The 19,241-nt window shown below is 55.7% G+C and overlaps 2 protein-coding genes across 4 annotated transcripts; one reads left to right on the plus strand and one right to left on the minus strand.

Annotated features, from left to right (window-relative positions):
* Positions 1–227: 227 nt before the first annotated feature.
* On the plus strand, positions 228–2,586 carry Ttc9b (tetratricopeptide repeat domain 9B). Its single transcript, XM_006995815.4, has 3 exons — positions 228–784; positions 1,318–1,500; positions 2,338–2,586. The coding sequence occupies exons 1-3, from the start codon at positions 364–366 to the stop codon at positions 2,454–2,456; spliced, it is 723 nt and encodes a 240-aa protein (XP_006995877.1). The 5' UTR covers positions 228–363; the 3' UTR covers positions 2,457–2,586.
* Positions 2,587–2,697: 111 nt separating this feature from the next.
* Map3k10 (mitogen-activated protein kinase kinase kinase 10) lies at positions 2,698–19,224 on the minus strand. 3 transcript variants are annotated; one of them, XR_013052309.1, is made up of 11 exons: positions 18,540–19,224; positions 15,012–15,192; positions 11,390–11,538; positions 10,876–11,051; positions 9,862–10,108; positions 7,751–7,867; positions 5,718–5,849; positions 5,292–5,445; positions 5,100–5,212; positions 4,149–4,829; positions 2,698–3,301 (listed from the first exon to the last, which is right to left on the minus strand). XR_013052309.1 is itself a non-coding variant. In XM_006995814.4 (10 exons), the coding sequence occupies exons 1-10, from the start codon at positions 19,222–19,224 to the stop codon at positions 2,979–2,981; spliced, it is 2,826 nt and encodes a 941-aa protein (XP_006995876.1). In that variant the 3' UTR covers positions 2,698–2,978. The 3 variants fall into 3 exon arrangements, 2 of the variants coding, with proteins under 2 accessions (XP_006995876.1, XP_042129271.1); XM_006995814.4 differs by lacking the exon at positions 5,718–5,849; XM_042273337.2 differs by lacking the exon at positions 5,718–5,849 and having other exon boundaries at positions 7,736–7,867.
* Positions 19,225–19,241: the final 17 nt, after the last annotated feature.

Consider the following 19,241-nt stretch of genomic DNA (forward strand, 5'->3'; position numbering starts at 1 on the left):
AATCCGGGCAGCTTGACTCCCTATCCTGTGTTCTTAGCCAACACGCCAAATGACTGGTGGGCTGAAAACCAGCTTTCCACGAAACCGATGTCTGCCTGCTCAGCCTTTTCTTCTAGAAATCTCGGGGAGAGCATGCAGTCGGGTGGGGAGGGTTAGGACTGTGGGGACAAGGGAGAGGTGCCAGAACAACCCGACCCCGGGCTGATTTGAGGATGAGAGAGGGGGAGTCTGGAGGGGCTTCTCTAGACCCATAGGGGGCAGCCGGAGATGGCAGCCAGAGATGCGGGGGCGGAGAAAGGGTGGGGACCGGCCCCGCGGGGGGCGATGCGGTAGCTGCAGCGGCGGCCGAAGGAGTTTCCCACAATGCAGCGCGGCGCGCTGTCCCCGGTGCTGATGCTCAGCGCTGCCCCGGAGCCTCCACCTCGCCCGCCTCCCGCCCTCTCTCCCCCGGGCCCGGGCTCAGCGCCTCGCCATGGCTCAGCTCGGCCGGGTCCTGCCCCAGAGCCGTCTGGGGGCCTGGCCGCGGCGCTCGACAGCAGCCTGCGGGCCGCCGTGGCGTTCAAGGCGGAGGGTCAGCGTTGCTACCGAGAGAAGAAGTTCCGAGAAGCCATCGGCAAGTACCACCGGGCACTGCTGCAGCTGAAGGCAGCTCAGGGGGCCCGCCCTGGCGGCCTGCCCGCCCCCTCCCCCGGACCCGCCGCCAGCCCGGGGCCAGCCCGTCTCAGCGAGGAGCAGCGGCGCCTGGTGGAGAACACAGAGGTTGAATGTTACGACTCCCTCACCGGTACGGGGCCGTCGGGGGAGCGAAGGGGGACACAGAGGACACGGGTGAGAGACGGGTGGGTGGTAAGGGGCAATCAGGAGGCCTTAGGGCCTGAGGGTGGTGGCTGGAGGCTGAAGGAATCAGGGCTGTGGTCTGACGGGGGAGACTTCAGAACTTAATGAGAACAAGAGTTGGGAGTAGATGAACAGGGCTTCTGGGATGGAGGAAGCAAGCGCTTTAGCCTTGGTCTTCAGAGCCCCACTCTCCTGACTTATTCTCCCTAAGGTTAGAAAGGCTTACTCTGCACGGCTATTTGGTTCTTGGTCCCTCATTTCTGCAATTGTTTGGGAAACCTCCAGCTAATTGCTTTAGACTTGTCTGCCCTGCGCCCTCTAGCGGCGGCGCAGATCGAGTCTATGCTAGCGAGCTCTCAGATTGGCGTCCCCTGGTGGCCGGAGCAATCAGCCCAGGGGAAGCGGCCGGGTTACTTGGGGTCACATAAGTCTGGGGGTTCAGGCAGTGTCTGAGAGTACAGGGTCTCCGCACCCCCGCAGCTTGCCTCCTGCAGTCGGAGCTGGTGAACTATGAGCGTGTGCGCGAGTACTGTCTCAAGGTGCTGGAGAAACAGCAGGGCAACTTCAAGGCCACCTATCGCGCCGGCATTGCCTTCTACCACCTGGGTGACTACGCGCGTGCGCTGCGCTACCTGCAGGAGGCCCGAAGCCGGGAGCCCACAGGTGAGTGGCAGGGGGCGGGGCGGGGCGGGGCGGGGCTGGGCTGGGCGGGGCTGGGCAAGGGGTTAGAGCAGAGGAAACCCGAGGCAGGAGGAGCAGGGCACAGAACCGCCCCAGGGAAGTGCTGTGGTCAGCTCTGGACAGCCTCTCTCCAGTCACCCAAGACTCTTCACACACCATCCGTCATCCATCACCTTCACCAAAGGTCTCCTCACGCTGGTCCTCTGACATTTACCCAGCCAGTTCTAACGTTTGCAGTACTGGGAACTGAGCCCAGGGCCTCCTGAGCGCCAGGCAAAGGCTCCACCGACTAGCTACACCCCCATCTCAGCGTCTGCTCACCTATGACTGCCTTGGCTACTTCTGGCCCACACTCGTCTTCCTTCACTCCCTCCCGGTCAGTCAGCTGCTCCTCCGCCACCTCCTGCCCTCCACTCTTGCTCAGACCTCTTGTTCTCCGCCCTTGAGGAGATCACTCAGGGTACCCATGTGTAGACATGACACGCGTCGAGGAGGAGGAGGAGGAGGAGGGGGAGGAGGAGGGGGAGGAGGAGGGAGGGAACACAGCAGGTGCTGAATGCAGGGCTGTGGGATCAAAGAGGCAAGATTAGCTTTCCCGGAAGTGGTTTGGTGAGAACAGTTGTCACTGGGGGTGCGTGGAGGTGTGACAGGAGCCTCTCCTGGTAGGGTGCTGCACGCGTGAGGCAGCAAGTGTGAAGTGTCTCTGAGTGGCTGGATACAGCTGAGGTGCTGAGGGTGGAGCACTGACTGTGAGCGAGGTCAGGAGGCCATTGCCCCGTCCCAGGACACCCAGGTCACATTCCGGTACCTCCCCTGCAGACACCAACGTTCTCCGCTACATCCAGCTGACCCAGCTGAAGATGAACCGCTGCAGCCTCCCGCGGCAAGACAGCGACAGTGGGGCTGGAGGCCCAGCTCGCAGCGATGTCATGGGCTGAGGTCAAAGGGCAGCCTCTGCCTTGTTCCCTCCGACCTCAGCAGGCGACTCCCCCTGGCTCATGTGTTTACTTACTGGTAAAGCGCCCTCACTGGTGTCTCCTTGTGTGGTGTTATTGTGGGAACGAGGCAGGGGCCCCATGCCGGCTCTTTCTCAGAAACCCAGAGGTCTGGGGAGGAATCGTGGGGTGTAGGGTGTCCCACTGTGGCCCAGGCTGGGGAAGCACACACAGCCAAGCTTGGTAGGGGGCAGGGGTTACCTTTAATGTTGCCTTTTGTGCCAAATCCCCCACAATGTCCTGTCCCTGAGTATCCCTGCCCACCCTCTCCCTCAGCAGGTTGGGCTCAGAGCTCCACCCCCTGGGGTACAAAGGAATAAATTAAGTGTCCTCCCCTCCCCCCTTCCCCAATAAATAGAGTGAGTATCCTGCCCAGGGCCTCCCCCACCTTGGGGCATGGTGGGCTGTGGCGGGGCCTGGGGCGCTACATTCATGGCTGCCCAGGCGGGTGGTGGCGGGCAGGTCTCAGTGAGAGCCATAGGTCCCACACAGGGGCACTGTGTTGTCCTGGCTCTGGCCCTCCATGTCCATGTCCAGCAGTGTGGGCTGCACACTGGGGGGGCCAGGGCTCTCTGGAGTGTCTGGCCTGCTGGGAGGCGAGATGCTGAGTGTCCGGCCAAAGGAGACCAGTTTCCAGGGGTCCAGACGGGGGCGGCTGGCAGCTGGCCGGGGTCTTGGGGCAAAGGTGAGGGTGGTGGGACGGCCAGGGAACTCCAGGGGCCTGCGACGGGTGGGGAACAAGGCCTGAGGGTCGGGCAGTCGAGGGAAATCAAGGGGGTCTCGAGGACCTAGGGAAAGAGGATCACATGGATGAGGGGTTGGGTAAAGGCCATTTCTAAGCCGACACCCGACCTCGGAAGATCTCGCCGTGCCTGTTTCCTAGTAAGGCCATAGCCGTTAGGAGCCCTGCACTTGGACCTTGAATAGGTCCTCACAGCCTCCAACGGCTCATTCATCTGGAAGATGGTCTTCTTGGGCTTTTGCAACAGGCTAGCCTGGAACTCTATGTAGCAGAGAATGACCTTAAACTCCTCCTGAATTTTCTGCCTCCGCCCCCAGTGCTGGGGTTTCAGGTGTGTGCAAACACCCAGCTTTCTGTGGTGCTGGGAACCAAACCCCGCATGTTAGGCAATCACTCTACCAAAGGAGCTACATCCCCAGCTCAGTTTTCCCCGCTTTGGGACAGGGTCTCATGTAGCCAAGGCTAGTCTCAAACCTAGTATGTAGACCAGGATGACCTGAGTGCTGGCTTCACCGGTGTGTGCCACCAGCTCGTGCCTTCATCTCTGATCAAAACCTTGCCGGGCAGAGAGATTCAAATCTGACCACAGTAGCTGTACAGCAGAGCCCGGCACTGGCAGGGCACAGTGATTCCTGACCTTGCCGTCGTCATATTGGTAGAGACAAGTGGACAGAGGATAGTGCTGACAGCTACCTATGCTTCCAGTCGCCATCAAGTCACCTACTCGGCCCTTGTAGGCATTATACTGTCCCCTCCAATTTACCTTCGCAGGCATCTCAAGCCCCACAACGCCCCCAGCAATGAGGGCGGAGGACGCAGACGCTCCTTCCCCATGCTCCAAAGGAGACACAGGCAGTGGCCTGTGAAGGGTGGCTCGTACAGTCCTCACTCACCGTGCCGAGTGAGCTCCAGGGGCTCTCGCTGCCTCAGCGCCCCGTCCGATGGTGTCCGCCTGTGTCCCCGGCTCACAGCGTGCGCGGCCGTGACGTGGGTGGGCGTGAGCGATTGGCGGGGGTCCTTCTTGAAGCTCTCCAGCTCCACGTCCACAAGGGGGTTAGTGCTGGGTGAGGACGCGGGGGGAGAGGGCGGCGGGGAGGGCACGGCGGGCGCAGCCTCGTCGCTGTCGGAGCGCAACAAGGAGCGCGTAGAGTTGCAATCGGACACAGAAGACAGTGACACCAGGGTGGCCGAGGGCGCCAGGCCCAGGCCGGGGGCTGTGTCCTCGTGGCGACTCCCGGGGCGCCCGGTCGGGCTTAGACCCCGAGGGAAGCGGCCAGGACGCGGGAAGAAGAGGCCGTCCAGCCAGCGCCGCTGCTCCTCACCGTCCCCAGCACGCGCCTCGGCCACATTGGCGCCCAGGCCCACGGCGCCCAGGAGCGTGGCGCAGCCCAGCAGCGCCAGGTCGCAGCGCCTACGAGCTCCGTGTCCTGGCCGGGAGGGGGTCGCAGCCGGCGGCTCCCAGGGCGCCTGCGCGCAAGGAGAGGGCTCGGCGGGTAGAGGCACCTTGAGGTAGGACGGGGTGGAGTAGGGGGAAGGGGGCACGCTGTTGCCTTCATCTGCCTCCGCAAACTCTTCTGCAACCGGAGAGGTCCATCACTCGGCTGACCCCGCCTTTCCTCACCTTCCCCCAGAACTGGTGCCAAGGACTTCCCCAATGACCTCCGAAAACAGACCCCCACTCCCCAGATGCCACTAAGTGGCATCTTCAAATCTCTCTCCCCAAAGCCTTGCTTCTGAAAACGAGCGCCACCCCCAGCAGGGAAGTTGCTGCTGCTCTTCGGGGCATGTCTTACCTAGGCCTGGGTGATGTCCCGCCACTCCCCCGAGCACCCACACTCTCTTACCCATCTCATTGAGGCTCGCAAAGCCTGGGGCCATGGGGGTGTGCTTGGGGGATTTGCCCAGGTTTGGGGCGCTTGAGGACCACTGCTTGCTTCCTTCCCCCAGGGCCTTGAGCCTGCAGAGGGCACAGGGAGATGGGGTCAGGGCACAGGTCCGGCAGCCACAGGGGCAGGCGGGCTGCTGGACATCCATACCTCTCCTCTCCTCCAGCCCGCTCCTTCTGCAAAGTGGAACTGGGGCCCCATGTCCTGCCCTTCTTCTTGCCCCCAACCAGTTCTTCTTTCTTTGGCGGCCCACTTCGGCTCCATGTTCCACTGCCACTGCTGCCGCCACAGTCCATGGGGGTCACTGGGTGGAGACAAGCGATACATGAGCCTCGGAGAGGCCCCTGGCAGCCCAGGGGACCTTTCTGACAGCCCCCCCCCCCCTGCTGTAAGGCCTTCCCCAATGCTCCACTGCTGTCAGGGCCCCAACCCAACCAGGCAACTGGATCCTCTCAGTGCTTCCCCCCACTCCTGAACCCCTGTCCTCACTCCTACCCAGGCCTCCACTTCATTCTGGTTAGCACGGCCCTGAGCTCTACAGACTGTGGTTCTCTTCCTCCATGCTCCTGAATTCACCTGGTTCTCCTAGCTCCTATCGTGTGGCTCTCTGATGGAAAGAGGCCTGATTCCCACCACGTCGTCCCCTGATCTTCACATCCATGCCATGCACAAGTGCACCCACCCACTTGCATACACATAAAGAAGTAACTGTAATAAAAACAACAACTTATAGACTATGCTGGAAGACAAGGTGAGACTGTCTTACAACAAAAAAAAAAAGGCTGAGGATGAAGCGCAGTTTGTAGAGTGTTTGCCTCTTACACATGAAGCCCTGGGGTTGCCCTCCAGCACCACATAAACTGGGCATGGTGGCACGTGCCTATAATTCAGAACCAGGGAGGTGAAGGAGGGAGGACCAGGAGTTCAAGAGTTCAAGGTCATCCTTAGCTATACAGTAAGTTCCAGGCCAGCCTGGGCTACATGAGACCCTGAGGCAGGCAACCGAAGGGACAAGTTTAGCAGTTTGGGATCACATCTGATTGGGTTCTGCACACCCCCTCGTACTGATGCACCCGCAGCCCTGCTCCTTCACCTGCATGTATTATGCACCCCCCCCAAACAATGCACCTAGCAACCCAGACCCCCAGACCCCCAACCTATGCCAGGCTACATGTACTTCCCATCTTTAAATGGCGTAGACTTCTCCACCCCTGGCAACAATCAAATCTGGATGGTTCCCATTCAAGTGTGCCCCCAAGTATCTGGGTACATGAAGAACAGAACGGCTGATCCAGCATGAACTGGCTTTAGGTAATATTTATCCTCAAGTCAACTTTGAAGGTAAGTCCCCCATTTCCCATCTTATGCCTATGCATAACTGGACATAGGCATAACTATACACCCACAAATTCATACACCCACAAATTCATACACACACACAGCACCAAGGGCAAAGCTCATTTGTGGAATACATGCTTTATACACATGAGGCCTTGGGCACTGCCAAATATTAAAAAAAAAATCAGGGCTGGAGAGACAGCTCAGGGGTTAGGAACACTTGCTGCCCTCTCAGAGGACCCGGGTTTGGGTGTCAGCACCCACAAGACAGCTTAAGGCCATCTGTAACTCCAGTTCCAGGGGGAAATCTCACTCCCTCTTCTGGCTTCTGCAGGAACTGCATGCACGTGGCAAAACACCCATCCACAAGAAAAAAAAATAATAAAAACATCTTTTTTAAAATAATAAAATGTAAAAAACCAGGTTCTTTGTGTCTCCAGGGCTGTATGTTCTGGCCCTGCACCCCCTTTCCATAGACTATTTCTCCCCTTACTTGCTCTACCAAGCTGGCCTCTAGACTGGATCCACGCCACTCTCGTCCCTAGCCTGGTCTTTGCTGTCCCTCCTGCCAGGGGCACCGTCCCCCCACCCCCCGGGGAGGGGGGATACTCATTCTTAACCACTACAGGCCCTGTCAGACCTCACCTCAGGCCCCCAGATGTGTGGCCTCAGCCTCTCTGTGACACCCACTTTCCTGGCCTGAGGATGCCCAGAATGCTGCTAAACTTCTGTTTCTAGGTGTGCAAGAGTGGTTCTGGGAGAGATGAGCATGAAAGGACAGGGCAGAGGATCCACCTTCTTCCATGACGGGGCGGGGGGGGGGGGGGGGACGCTACTCCAGGCCCAAACACAACAAAGAGGCGGAGGGGTCCTGCTTGGGGACTTGAGTCCTCTTGACTTTGGACACGGGTGTGATGTAGAGCTGCACTTCCTGTGCCTTCAGCTTGCAGAACGGTCGTCTACCCCAGGGTCTATAACTCTGGCCAAACCCTCTAGAATATATGGTCATAAAGTCTACTGATGTGATCTCTATGGGGAACCCTGATACACTCCCCACCTCTCTATTTTTGGTGCTGAGGACAGACTATAAGGCCTCGTACTGTGCTAAGTACAGGATACTCCCAGCACCAATGTCTTATCCTCCACTCCCTCCCTAGAAATGACACTGGTTATTGATATATTTGTTACCTGTTGCCCCAAGAGAACCAGGAATGCCAGCAATGTACTGAGAGGGCTTGCTGAGCCACTGTGCAGACCTTGTGTATACTCACAGCGAATGGCCCTCAACCGGGGGATGATGCTGGGGCTGGCAGGAGGGCTGGCCCCATCGGATCCTTTCCTCTTGTCCAGGGTGGGAGAGGCCTGGACGGTGATCTTATGTTCAAATCCTGAAGGAATAAAGAGGCATTCCTAAGTAAACGGTATCGCGGTACACAAAGAGAAACTCCCTCTGCAGAGGTAGAGAGAAGGGCGGCAGAGGGCATGGGGCACCATCACTGCTAATGCACTGGACCTCGAAGGTCCCAGACCCATCAGCACCAGAGCAGCTGGAACTCTCTTGGAAATGGAGATTCTCAGGCTCTTCACTTAGGGAGGTTCAAAATCTAACTGTGTCTGACCAAGAATCCAGGCCTGGAAGTCCACCACAGCAGCAGTTAAGTTCTACATGACCAGGGAGTGCTTGGGGCAACAGAGGGAGTGAAGTTTAATATTTACTTGAGACTAAGTTTAAGGAAGCTACCACATTTGGTTGTCGGAGGCACTGGAGCATGTTGGACAGACTAGCCAGGTGGGTCTACTTTCATCAACTTCTTGCTTTTTATAAAATCTTACTATACATAAAAAATAGATGAATATTTGCAGTGCCTGTGGTGATATTTTGTTTGTGCGCCAACAAATAAAGCCTGCCTGGAGATCAGAGTGCGGAGCTAAGCCACTAGTTAGCCATAGAGGCCAGGCAGTGGTGGCACACACCTTTAATCCCAGCACTTGGGATCTCATGCCTTTGATCCCAGTACTTGGGATCTCATGCCTTTGATCCCAGTACTTGGGAGGTGCACGCCCTTAATCCCAGCACTTGGGAGGAGGAAAGAGAAAGTGATATGGCTGGGTGGAGAGAGGAAGTGATAAGGCAGGGTGGAGACAGGAGCTTGGCCCCTTTCAGTCTCGATTCCTAGAGGTAAGAAGTCTTTCTAGCGGCCGGCTGCTCTGCTTCTCTAATCTTTCAGCTTTCACCCTGATATCTGACTCTGGGATTTTATTATTAAGACCAATTAGAATTCATGCTACAAGTGCCAGGGGAATATGTGCAAGCCCAGGAGCTTTGCATGCTAGGCAAGTACCTAACCATTGAACTACATGCCCAGGCCTCCAGATCAATTTGGAGGGTAGTGGTGCTGGGGATGTAACTCAGGGCTTTGCACCTGTTAGGATGTTAGGCAAGTGCTCTACCACTGAACCACGCCCCCAGGCCCTCTCTGAGCCCAAACCCCAGAACTGGTTTAGTTTCTGGATAAGGACTTGCTATGTGGCTCAGACTGGCCCTGAACACTACTTCCCAAGCTGTCCTCATATCAATCATCTGCCTCTGCGTCCCCAGTGCTGGTATTATAGGCAGGCACCATCATGCCTGACCTGGAAACTTAACACCCAGACCAAGATGTGCTATAAATATAAAACACATTGGATCTCAATGATTCAGTGTGAAAACAAGAAAGTAACATCTTGTGGGTTTTGGTATCGCTTATATAGATATATTGGGCTGAATAAAACAGTTCTGTCCCATCGTTTCTTTATGTCGTGATTTGAGACAGGGTCATATGTAGCCTAAACTGATTTCGAATTTGTTATGCAGGAAGATGGTCTTGAACTCCTAATCCTCCTGCCTCCACCATGCCTGGCTTCTTTTCACGTTACGTGGCTGCCAGAATGTTATGCACGTGGGCTATATCTCCACTGGCCGGTGCTGTGTCCAGCCTGGCTCTGTGATTTTTAACTTCAGTCACATGGGTGTCAGGTAGGGAATCAGTCTTTTGTTTTCTTTTTGAGACAGAGTCTCAACCCTTAAGCAGGGTGGCCCAGCCTGGCTTTGAGCTCGTGGTGGTCCTCCTGCCTCAGTCTCAGGACAGATGCTGGGATGACAAGTGTGAGCCCCCAGCCCCGGCTTTTTGGGTCATATTCTCTATGTGTTACATTTGCAACAGAAAAAAGAAAGAAAGAAAACCACTTTAAGGTGCTGAGGGTTTAGCCCGGTGGAAAAACAAACTTGCCTAGCATGTACGATGCCCTGGCTCAGATAATTGTTCAAACAAATCAAGCAACCCTCTGTGGAGACATAGCCCCCCAGAAGGTTCTGGGGGGCGCTCAGGGGACCGGGTGGTACCGGAGGGCAGGCTGATGTGGCTGCTGCCTTCCCGCAGCTTGAGCAAGCGGCTGCGCTTGAAGTTGCCCTTGCGTTTGCGGACCCTGGGCTTCTCCTGGCTCAGTTGGCTCATGAGCAGGTGCAGCTCGCGTTCTACGATGTCCATCTCCCGCTCCGCCAGCTCCTGCTCCCGTCGCCGCAGCTGCTCCTCCTGAAAACGCTGCTCCTGCGCGGCTCGCAGGAGCTCCTCTTCCCGGCTGCGCAACTCCTGGAGGGAGGGACGGGTCTGAGGGCGGGGCCTGGCTGCTGAGGGCCGTCCTGGTCCCAGGACAGTTGGGTCTTGTGGGCACCAGGCTTTGTACTAGCTAAGGTGAGAGTCAGGGCAGGGGACTGAGTCAGCGCCAAAAGGGGTGCTTTTTCTTCTTTCTTGCTTGCTTTGTTTTTTGAGACAAGGGTTTCATGTAACCTAGGCTGGTCCTCACCTCACTACCTAGTGGAGCGCAACATGCACCACCACGCCGGCTTCGTGCTGCGCTGTGCTGGAACCCTGGGTTTTGAGTGTACTAGGCAAGCCCTCTGCACCCGAGCTATACCCTAACCCCCTTTCCAGCTCTCAGCTCCCCAGTTTAAGTAAACTGTCCTTTGGTAAACAAGCACCCACAAAAGCAGAGTAGTGGAAAACTTCAAATAGGCCCCAAAGCAGACAACAGCACCCTACTCCCGTCTCATGTCATCTCATGTCAACAGTCACCTACACCTCGCAAGTTCGTCCCTCTTCTCTTCTTGACCCTCTCAGTTTTTGCTAGCGTACTTAGAGCCAATCCCAGACAGCATGCAGGATCACCTGAAAGCCTTTCAGCACACGGGGCCTTTTTCCTATTAGTCCACCGACAGGAAGCTGTCTTTTCTTAGCATGCAAACACGCTGCATGGACCCCGAAGGGGTGGGGCTTTCAGGGAACCGGGATTCTGAGCTGCTCAAGGCCTCAGAGCCGGGATAGGCCTGCTCCACCCCAGCCTTGTCTCCCGCCTTTACCTTCTCCTTGGTCCGAAGGTCATCGAACATGTGCTGGATCTCCAGCTTCCAGTCTTCCTGCAGCGAATGGAAGGACTCCAGCGGCATCTGGAACAGGGCTGACTGTTCAATGACTTCCAGCTGCTTCAGGATGCTGCCAAAATCTGGTCGCCCATGAGGGTCTGGGTCCCAGCATTCTGGGGTGGGGAGGGGAGGGGGAGGGGAAGGAAATGGGGTGAGAGTCAGCACTGACACTCAAGGCTTAGCTAAGTTCCTGTCAACATGCCATGGGAACAATGGGGAGGGATCCAGGGTCAGACAGGAACCAGTGTCAGATGCCCTCAGGTGCTCACATGGGTCTGGGAGCCATGGAAGCGATGATGGGGATGACATCCATAGGCCCCCTGTGTTCCAGAGCCTTCTCCCCCATTCCTAAGCCCACTGGAATACAAGGATGGCATAAAGGGGAGAGGTGTGGCCCATGGGACCCTGTCCCCAAAGCTGAGCCTACCCTCTCCACGGGGCCCTGGCTCACCCTCCAGTAGGCGGGCAAAGGGCTCGGGGCACGTGGAGGGGATGGGTAGCGTCAGCTTGTTCATAGCCACACCGTAAGCCACGGCCAAGGCGTCGATTTCTCGGTAGGGGACCTCCCCGGTCAGCAGCTCCCAGAGCAGCACCCCGAAGCTGCAAGCGGGGAGAGGGAGGATGATGCCACAGGCCACCCCACTTGTCTCTGCTGCTCCAGCCCTCCCTTGCCCTACTTCCAGCCCAGCGGGTAAGGCCACAAGAGCCTAATTTGACCTCATCTATGTGTCTATGTGTCTGTCTGTCTGTCTATCTATCTATTTTTTTTAAAGAGACAGAGTCCTTGTAGTCCTAGCTGGCCTGGAACTCACTATGTCGACCAGCCTGGCCTCGAACTCAGAGATCCACCTGCCCCTGCCTCCTGAGTGCTGGGATTGAAAGTGGCACCCAGAGCCACATTTCTAATGAAGTCATCACTTACTTGTCTCTTTGAAAACTGCTTTATTGGGGGGGGGGGGGTTGGCTCACACATGGAGGTCAGAGGACAACTTGCAGGAGCTGGTTCTCTCCTACCATGTAGGTCCCAGGGATTGAACTCAGGTTGTCAATCTCGGCAGCAAACATCTTTACCCACTGAGGATTGACTCTAGGACCTCAGACGTACTAGGCAAGCACTCAGACACTGAGCTGGCCCCAGCCCCAGCATCCGTCCCAGCAGAGCAGCAGACTCCGCCTCTTCTTCCTCCACCTCCAATGCAACATGGTCTCAGCACAGCCAAGGCTGACCTAGAGCTCCCTGGACGGCCATGAAGACCCCAAACTTTAAGAACCGGAAGCACAGACGCTGAGCGCCGACCTGATGACCTGTCAGTGTTGCCTCTCAACAGCCAGGCTCTTCCAAACCTTGGCCTTTGTACACGCTGTCGCTTTGGTCAAGAACACCTGTCCCTTCGTGTGTGTTAACTTGTCCTTCATGTCTCAACTGAGGTTTCCCTCCGCCCTGCCAGAAAGCCTTCCTTGACCCCTTACCTGTGTCCCTGCAGGTTTAGCTGTCAACACAAGTTACGATTATTTCCCATGTATAAAGCACTTATTCCAGACCAGGCACTGTGCTAGGCAGGCTTAGTCATCCTTACAAAGCGTCAAGGCAGGAGGCACTGGCATGATCCCATCTTGCCATCCTTAATGGCAAGGGGTACCTCCGTCCCCCTCCTTCTTTCTGGTTGGAATGTGGGTATAAAGCCTGGAACTCAAGCGACCATTCTCGTTTTCAAGAGGGGGTAGCATGAGGCCCCACCCCCATGTCCCTGGAATCCTTTAGGGGTAAGTTTTGATTGTTACTCTGACTGAGGAGTGCTACTGCTTTCTGATGGCTGGGAGACATGGCCACCTGGTGTCCTGACCTGTGACACTACCACCTAACTCAGGAACCCAGCCAGAAGGTGCCTGTGAGGCTGGGGCACCATATCACCCGGGCTTTCCAAAGGTTCGGCAACACATACAAAGGTGTCTAGACCCGCACCAAACAGAGGCTGTGCTAGAGAGCCAGTGCGACTCCTGTCTGATTTGGCTCTGCCCCAAGCACATCACTTGGTGCCTTGAAGAACTTGCAACCTAACTGGTAACTGACAGTCAGTGGAGACACCAGGGTGTGGCTCCAGCGAGACCATGTATTTGTAACTGTCCCAACGGCTGGCATACACTGCACCTAAGAGTCACACCCCGGGTGCCCCTCAGCCACAGGTTCCTTCCTCAGCCCCTTCTTGCTCTGCTGCAGTTCCATATTCTGGAACTCTCACCCTAGCATCTCCTTTGTGGTACCCAGATTGTCTAGCTGGCTCCTTGTCCCTTAGAACTCAGCTCACCACAGTGGTCCTGGGACACAGAGGTGCCTCCATGTCCACCCCTACATCTTCACACACAAATACTTTCCTCATCTTTACAATTATTTCACAATTCTCTTTTCTTTTCTTTTTTTTTTTTTTTCAAAAGACAAGGTCTCACTATGTATCTGGCCTGGAACAGGCTATGTAGACGAGGCTGGTTTACACTTACATAGATCCATCTACCTGCCTGTGTAGCCTGATGCTAAGATTAAAGGTGTGCAATACTATACCTAGCAATTCTTTAAAGGTTTTGTGTTGTGTTTGTGACTGTTCTTGTATGGGCCTGTATGCACATGTGTGTGCACATGGAGGCCTGGGGTAAACCTTAGCTGTCATTCTCAGGAGCTGCCCACCTGGGTTTTTTGTTTGCTTTGTTATTTTTGTTTGTTTGTTTTTGAGACAGAGTCTCTCTATATATAGTCCTGGAACTCACTCTGTAGACCAGGCTGGCCTCGAATTCAGAGATCAGCCTGCCTCTGCTTCCCAAGTGCTGGGATTAAGGGCGTGAGCCACTGTGCTTGGGGTCCTGGTTTTGTTTTTCGAGATAGGGTCTTTCACTGAGATCTGCAGCTCATGGATCAGGTTAGACTGCAAGCCACAGGGACCCCTGTCTGTCTCCCCAGTGCTGCTGGGGTTACCAGCATATCTACACGGCCAGCTTTCATGTGAGTGAGTGCTGGGGGTCAAACTCGGGCTGTCATGCTTGCATGAAAAACATTTTACTGAGTGAACTGTCTTCTTAGGCCCCCATTTTACAGTTTTCTTTTAATGTCTTGTTACTAACCCTGAGGGTTGTGTTACTGAGGATTGCATTTAGGGCACTTCAGCAAGCTATGCAAAGTAGGCTCTCCCTGAGCCACACCCCAGCCCCTCACTGGGGGATTCTAGGCAGTGGCTCTACCACTGAGCCACACCCCCAGCCCCTCACTGGGGGACTCTAGGCAGGGGCTCTCCCTGAGCCACATCCCAGCCCCTCACTGGGGGATTCTAGGCAGAGGCTCTACCACTGAGCCACACCCCAGCCCCTCACTGGGGGATTCTAGGCAGGGGCTCTCCCTGAGCCACACCCCAGCCCCTCACTGGGGGATTCTAGGCAGTGGCTCTACCACTGAGCCACACCCCAGCCCCTCACTGGGGGATTCTAGGCAGATGCTCTACCACTGAGCCACACCCCAGCCCCTCACTGGGGGATTCTAGGCAGGGGCTCTACCACTGAGTCACACCCCAACCCCTCACTGGGGGATTCTAGGCAGGGGCTCTACCACTGAGCCACACCCCCAGCCCCTCACTGGAGGATTCCAACTTGTGCTCTACCACTGAGCCACATTCACTAACCTCTTTTTATTTTGATTTTGAGACAAGCTCCCACTAAGTTGTCCAGGTGGGCATTGGACTTGCAATTATCCTGCCTCAGCCTCCTGAGAAGATGGGATATTAGACCTATGCTACCAGGCAGGGTTCTCTGTTTGCTGATGGTTGTGTCCCAAGACAGCTGTGTAGCTAGAATGAATGGCTGCGTCCGGGTCCTCACCTTCCCAATTCAATGGCTGTGGTAGATGATGTTTAAGGAGCCCTTTAGTGCTAACATCTATTTCTTCTGAAATTTTTATTCAGGTGCAAATCCTTCCTCAGGACCTGCCTCAGTCGCAGGAACACTAAACTGCTTGGCCACTGGTCTCCCACAGATGTCCCTCCCACCGGCTCCTCCTCCCGCCTCCCTGAGGACACCCGCCAGCCTCTCAGCACCTCCAGACATCGCTGCTTTTGGAGAAGAGGGAGAGGCGGATAACCTCGGGGGCCATCCAGGCGTAGGTCCCCGCGGCACTCATTTTGGTCGTCTTGTGCCACTCTCGGGCAAGGCCGAAGTCTGTGATCTTGAGCACCGTGTCAGCGAGGTTATGGTTCTCAATGGCCTCCAGGATCAGGACTGCGGGTTGGAAGAAGGGTGAGTCACCAAGACCTGCCAGGCTGTAGGTGTCCCAGTCCTCTGCCTTCCTCTTCCCCTTCAATAGCTTACAGGTCCACTCGGCACAGTCCCTTCCTGCCACCAGTTCCTTCCGGACACCAGAAGTGCCTCCTTGCTTCTAACCCTCAGGTGGCCGAAAAAAAGAGAGGGGATGAAGAGACGGCTCAGCCATTAGGAGTGTGTACTGTCCGCATCACCCCCTGGCTCCAGCTTGCTGGGGTCCTTCTCTAAGTCTGATGCCCTCATGCCCAGCCCCCCAGGCCAGCTGGTCTCTCCTCAGCCCCTCAGGCTGGAGCATCCACCAGCAGGAAGCTGGCATCCTCCTCCAGCGCTCCAGCTGCTCTGGGACCAGAGTGTCCGCAGAACACAGAGCGCTTGCCTGCACTGTCTGGCTCCTCGGCAGACTGGCAGAAGCGACCCTAGCCCACACCCCCTCGTGGCCTTCCCGCTGCTCTCTTCTGCAAAAGTCCTCTTCTAGCCTGTCCCTAGAGCTGGGCTGCCTTCCCTGAGTCCCTGAAGCAGCCTCAGCACGCAGGCAGCGTCTCCATTTCTGCTTGAGTCACCGAGTGCGTGCGTGCTGCTGTGGACCAAGCAAAGCCATCCTCGCCCTCAGCGGAGGCTACAGGAAAAGATGATGGGGCGGGGCAGACGCAAGAACCTTGAACCTGGCTGCAATACTGCCTGTGTTTTTCTTGGTGGTTCTTCCAGCCCTGCACAGTACCAGGTCCTGTTACCCTCAGGCTCCCCTAAAGAGGCTCCTTCATGACTCTTGGGACTGGGGCCATGACAGCTAAGAGAGTAGGGGGAGCTCTGCAGGGTTATCAGCTCCGAAAGGGCGGTCATTCCCACCCAGCACCCCAAAGTGCCTCGAGCTCGTCACCAGGTTTTACACATGGAACTGAGTGAGATGGTGTGTCAGAAGTGGACTCACTCCTGGATCAGAACACACATCTCTGCACACGTGATGCTAAAAAAAGTCTTTCCCAGACCCCTTTGTTTTTCCAGGTTGTTGAAAACTGGTTACAATCTGTTGATTATATATATTATATAAACATATATGCTGTGGAATAATCTTTCTGTACACTGTGAGAATATATGTCACTATGATTGGTTTAATAAACAAGCTGACTGACCAAAAAAAAAAAAAAAAAAAAATAGTGTGTACTGTTTTTGCAGAGGACCTGAATTGGATTCCCATCACCCTCACGAGACAGCTTACAACCACCTGTAACTTCAACTCCAGAGGTTCTGATGGATTCCACAGAAACCTGCACTCACACACACACACATATTCATACACACACACACACACACACACACACACACACATACACACACACACACACATTTAAAAATAACTGTTGGGGCTGGAGAGATGGCTCAGTGGTTAAGAGCATGCACTGATCCTGTAGAGGACCCACACAATTACCTGGAACCCTAGCTTCAGAGGATCCAACACCCTCTTCTGGCCCCTGCACTCATGTGTATAAACTCACATATACACATAATTTAAAACACACACACACACACACACACACACACACACACACACACACACACACCTTTAAAGGAAAAGGCAGACACTGTTGGGTGTGGTGGCACATGCCTATAATCCCAGAACTTGGGAGCCTGAGGCAGGAGGATAATATGTTGGAGGCCAACCTGAACTATATAGCAAGACTTTGTTTCAAAATACCAAAAGAATGAAATGAACACGACAGGTCAGTTCCAAGCCTAGCCTGCAGGAAGGCCCTGGTCCAGTCTTGGCCTCTAGAACTGCTGTGCCACCATGATACCATGCTTTCAGTACCCGCTGGTCCAGAGGAGGCAGGAAACCATGGGAGCAGAGTCCTTCTACCCAAGCCCGCTGAACCACTTTGCTCCTGTGCAGCTCTAGGAGCAGCAAGCAGCTGATTTACACGCTGGAGTCTTGGGGTGGTTTGCTATGCAGCATCACTGTGGTCAGCACTGACTGACACATCCAAGCATACCGACTGGGCATGGGCCAGGGAGTCATGGGCACACGGTCACTGTACCCATGTGTACTCTCTGAATGCCAGGCACAGGAGATGAGGACCACTCAGCCCGCAATTCTAGGGGCTTAAGGTTGCAGTTGGTAACATGGCAACAAGCTTACAAAAAGATGAGTGGATTCAAACAAACATGAAAATATAAACCAACAGGTAGAAAGCAATTGCCAAAGGGAGGATCCTCACATTCCTGGCTTAAGTATGACCCACTTGAGGGCGGGGAACATACTGGCCCCATTTGCTGTGGAACCCTCCTGCACATGATCTGGCCTTGTCAATACCAAATGCAATCATGAGGCCATCGATTTAAAAAATAAAGATGATGGGGATGGAATGGGGTTCAGCAAGGATGGGAGAGCTAGGGAGGTGAAGTTTCCCCAGTTGTATAAACCTAGCTCACAGCACACCAGAATGACCCAGAATGGATGAAAGTAATGTCTCATCTACGAGGACTATCTGGGAAAGAAACCATCATGTCTTGGTGCTTGGAGTGGGCCTAACTTACTAGCGGCTCCATTAATGTTTGCTGATGCCTTGAGATGCTTTTTGGTCTAGATACATTTCTAGGGACCCTTCCTGTCTACTTGGCCCATTGCTGATTCAACCAACCAATCAGTTTTGTAGAACCCGTTGATTGGCAGGGCAGCCTGGTAGCTTTTGTATCAGCCACACTTCCCAACCCTTTCATCAGTCCAGTTTGCCTTGGAGAACCAGCAGCATTTCAACAGTGGTTTTCAGGTGAGTGACTTGTCCCACTCCATGCCCATCTCTGCGGGACATTAGGCAGTGTTTGGAGACATTTTTGGTTTTGATAGTTGGGAGCAGGGACGCAGACGCCACTAAACAACCTAAAATGCACAGGACAACCCTCCCACCAATGACAGACCACGAATGTTAATAGTGACAGGCTTGTGAAACCCTGGCCCCAACTAAGCTAGGTTCTGTTTATTTCTGCCTGGTAGACGACTCTGATGCCATGGTCAGGTGGGAGGTATCATGAGGACAGGGCTCTGCAAGTGGCAGTGAACACGGGGCCTGTCGTAGTTCACGGATACACACTCATTGACCCACTGCGACTACAGCCAGGAAGACAGTCTATTTTTCAACCTTTCTGAGCCTCCTTTTTCTTCTTAGTAGAGCCAAAGCCCCCTCCCCTGCCCTGACAGTTTATAGCCACCCCTACTTGCCCCATGCACAGTGCCATCTGGTGTCCCTTGCCGTTTCCAACCACCTGGGCTTGGCCTCACAAGGTTCAGCGGAAGAGAGGATACCACTTACTGTTGATGGACTTGAGGTCCCGGTGAATGATGGGCACAGGGGCATCATTGTGAAGATAGTTCATGCCCCGAGCCACCTGCACGGCCCAGTTGACCAGCACATGAGGAGGCACCCGGCGACCTGCCAGCACCCTGCTCAATGCACCTCCCCGAGCATACTCCATCACCAGGCAGAGGTTTGGGGGGCTGAGGCAGGCGCCCCTCAGGGCAATGATGTTGGGGTGCTGAAGGGCTCCGAAGAGCCGGGCCTCCTGGCGCACCTGCTCTGCTGTCACTGCCGGGTCCCGCTCAGGGTCCAGCCGGGCGGCCTTGACCGCTACTTCCTCGCCGCGCCACAGGGCCCGATAGACCTTGCCAAAGCCCCCCACACCGATGATCTCCTCCAGCTGCAGCTCGTGGAAGGGGATCTCCTGGGGCAGCTGGAGGCCTGTGGGTGCGGCGGGTGCGGCGGGGGCCACGTAGTTGCTGGGGAAGACGCCCACACGGCCGCTCGGCAGCTGCCCCGTCCACCAGCCCTCATCTCCGGACACCGCACAGTCCTGGGAAAGCACCTGGACGCGGTCGCCTCTCCGCAGGGTCAGCTCCTCGTCGCCCACCGCCTCGTAGTCGAAGACGGCGGTCCACACCGGCCCCGCGGGGGTCGCGCCCCACTCTCTGGCCGCCGCCCCCTCCTCCTCCTCCTCCATGGGGGAGGGGCCGGGGG

Source organism: Peromyscus maniculatus, chromosome 1, assembly GCF_049852395.1.
Source record: "Peromyscus maniculatus bairdii isolate BWxNUB_F1_BW_parent chromosome 1, HU_Pman_BW_mat_3.1, whole genome shotgun sequence".
Taxonomy (NCBI): Eukaryota; Metazoa; Chordata; class Mammalia; order Rodentia; family Cricetidae; genus Peromyscus; species Peromyscus maniculatus.

Bases quoted from the DNA above. Each gene is read 5' to 3' on its own strand.
- Ttc9b (XM_006995815.4), top strand. From the start codon at position 364: ATGCAGCGCGGCGCGCTGTCCCCGGTGCTGATGCTCAGCGCTGCCCCG. The intron at 785-1,317 runs GTACGGGGCCGT...GCACCCCCGCAG, and splicing joins ATGTTACGACTCCCTCACCG to CTTGCCTCCTGCAGTCGGAG. The intron at 1,501-2,337 runs GTGAGTGGCAGG...CCTCCCCTGCAG, and splicing joins CCGAAGCCGGGAGCCCACAG to ACACCAACGTTCTCCGCTAC.
- Map3k10 (XM_042273337.2), bottom strand. From the start codon at position 19,224: ATGGAGGAGGAGGAGGAGGGGGCGGCGGCCAGAGAGTGGGGCGCGACC. The intron at 5,446-7,735 runs GTCTGCACAGTG...GTCTCCACCCAG, and splicing joins TCGCTGTGAGTATACACAAG to TGACCCCCATGGACTGTGGC. The intron at 5,213-5,291 runs GTATGGATGTCC...TGCCCTCTGCAG, and splicing joins CGGGCTGGAGGAGAGGAGAG to GCTCAAGGCCCTGGGGGAAG.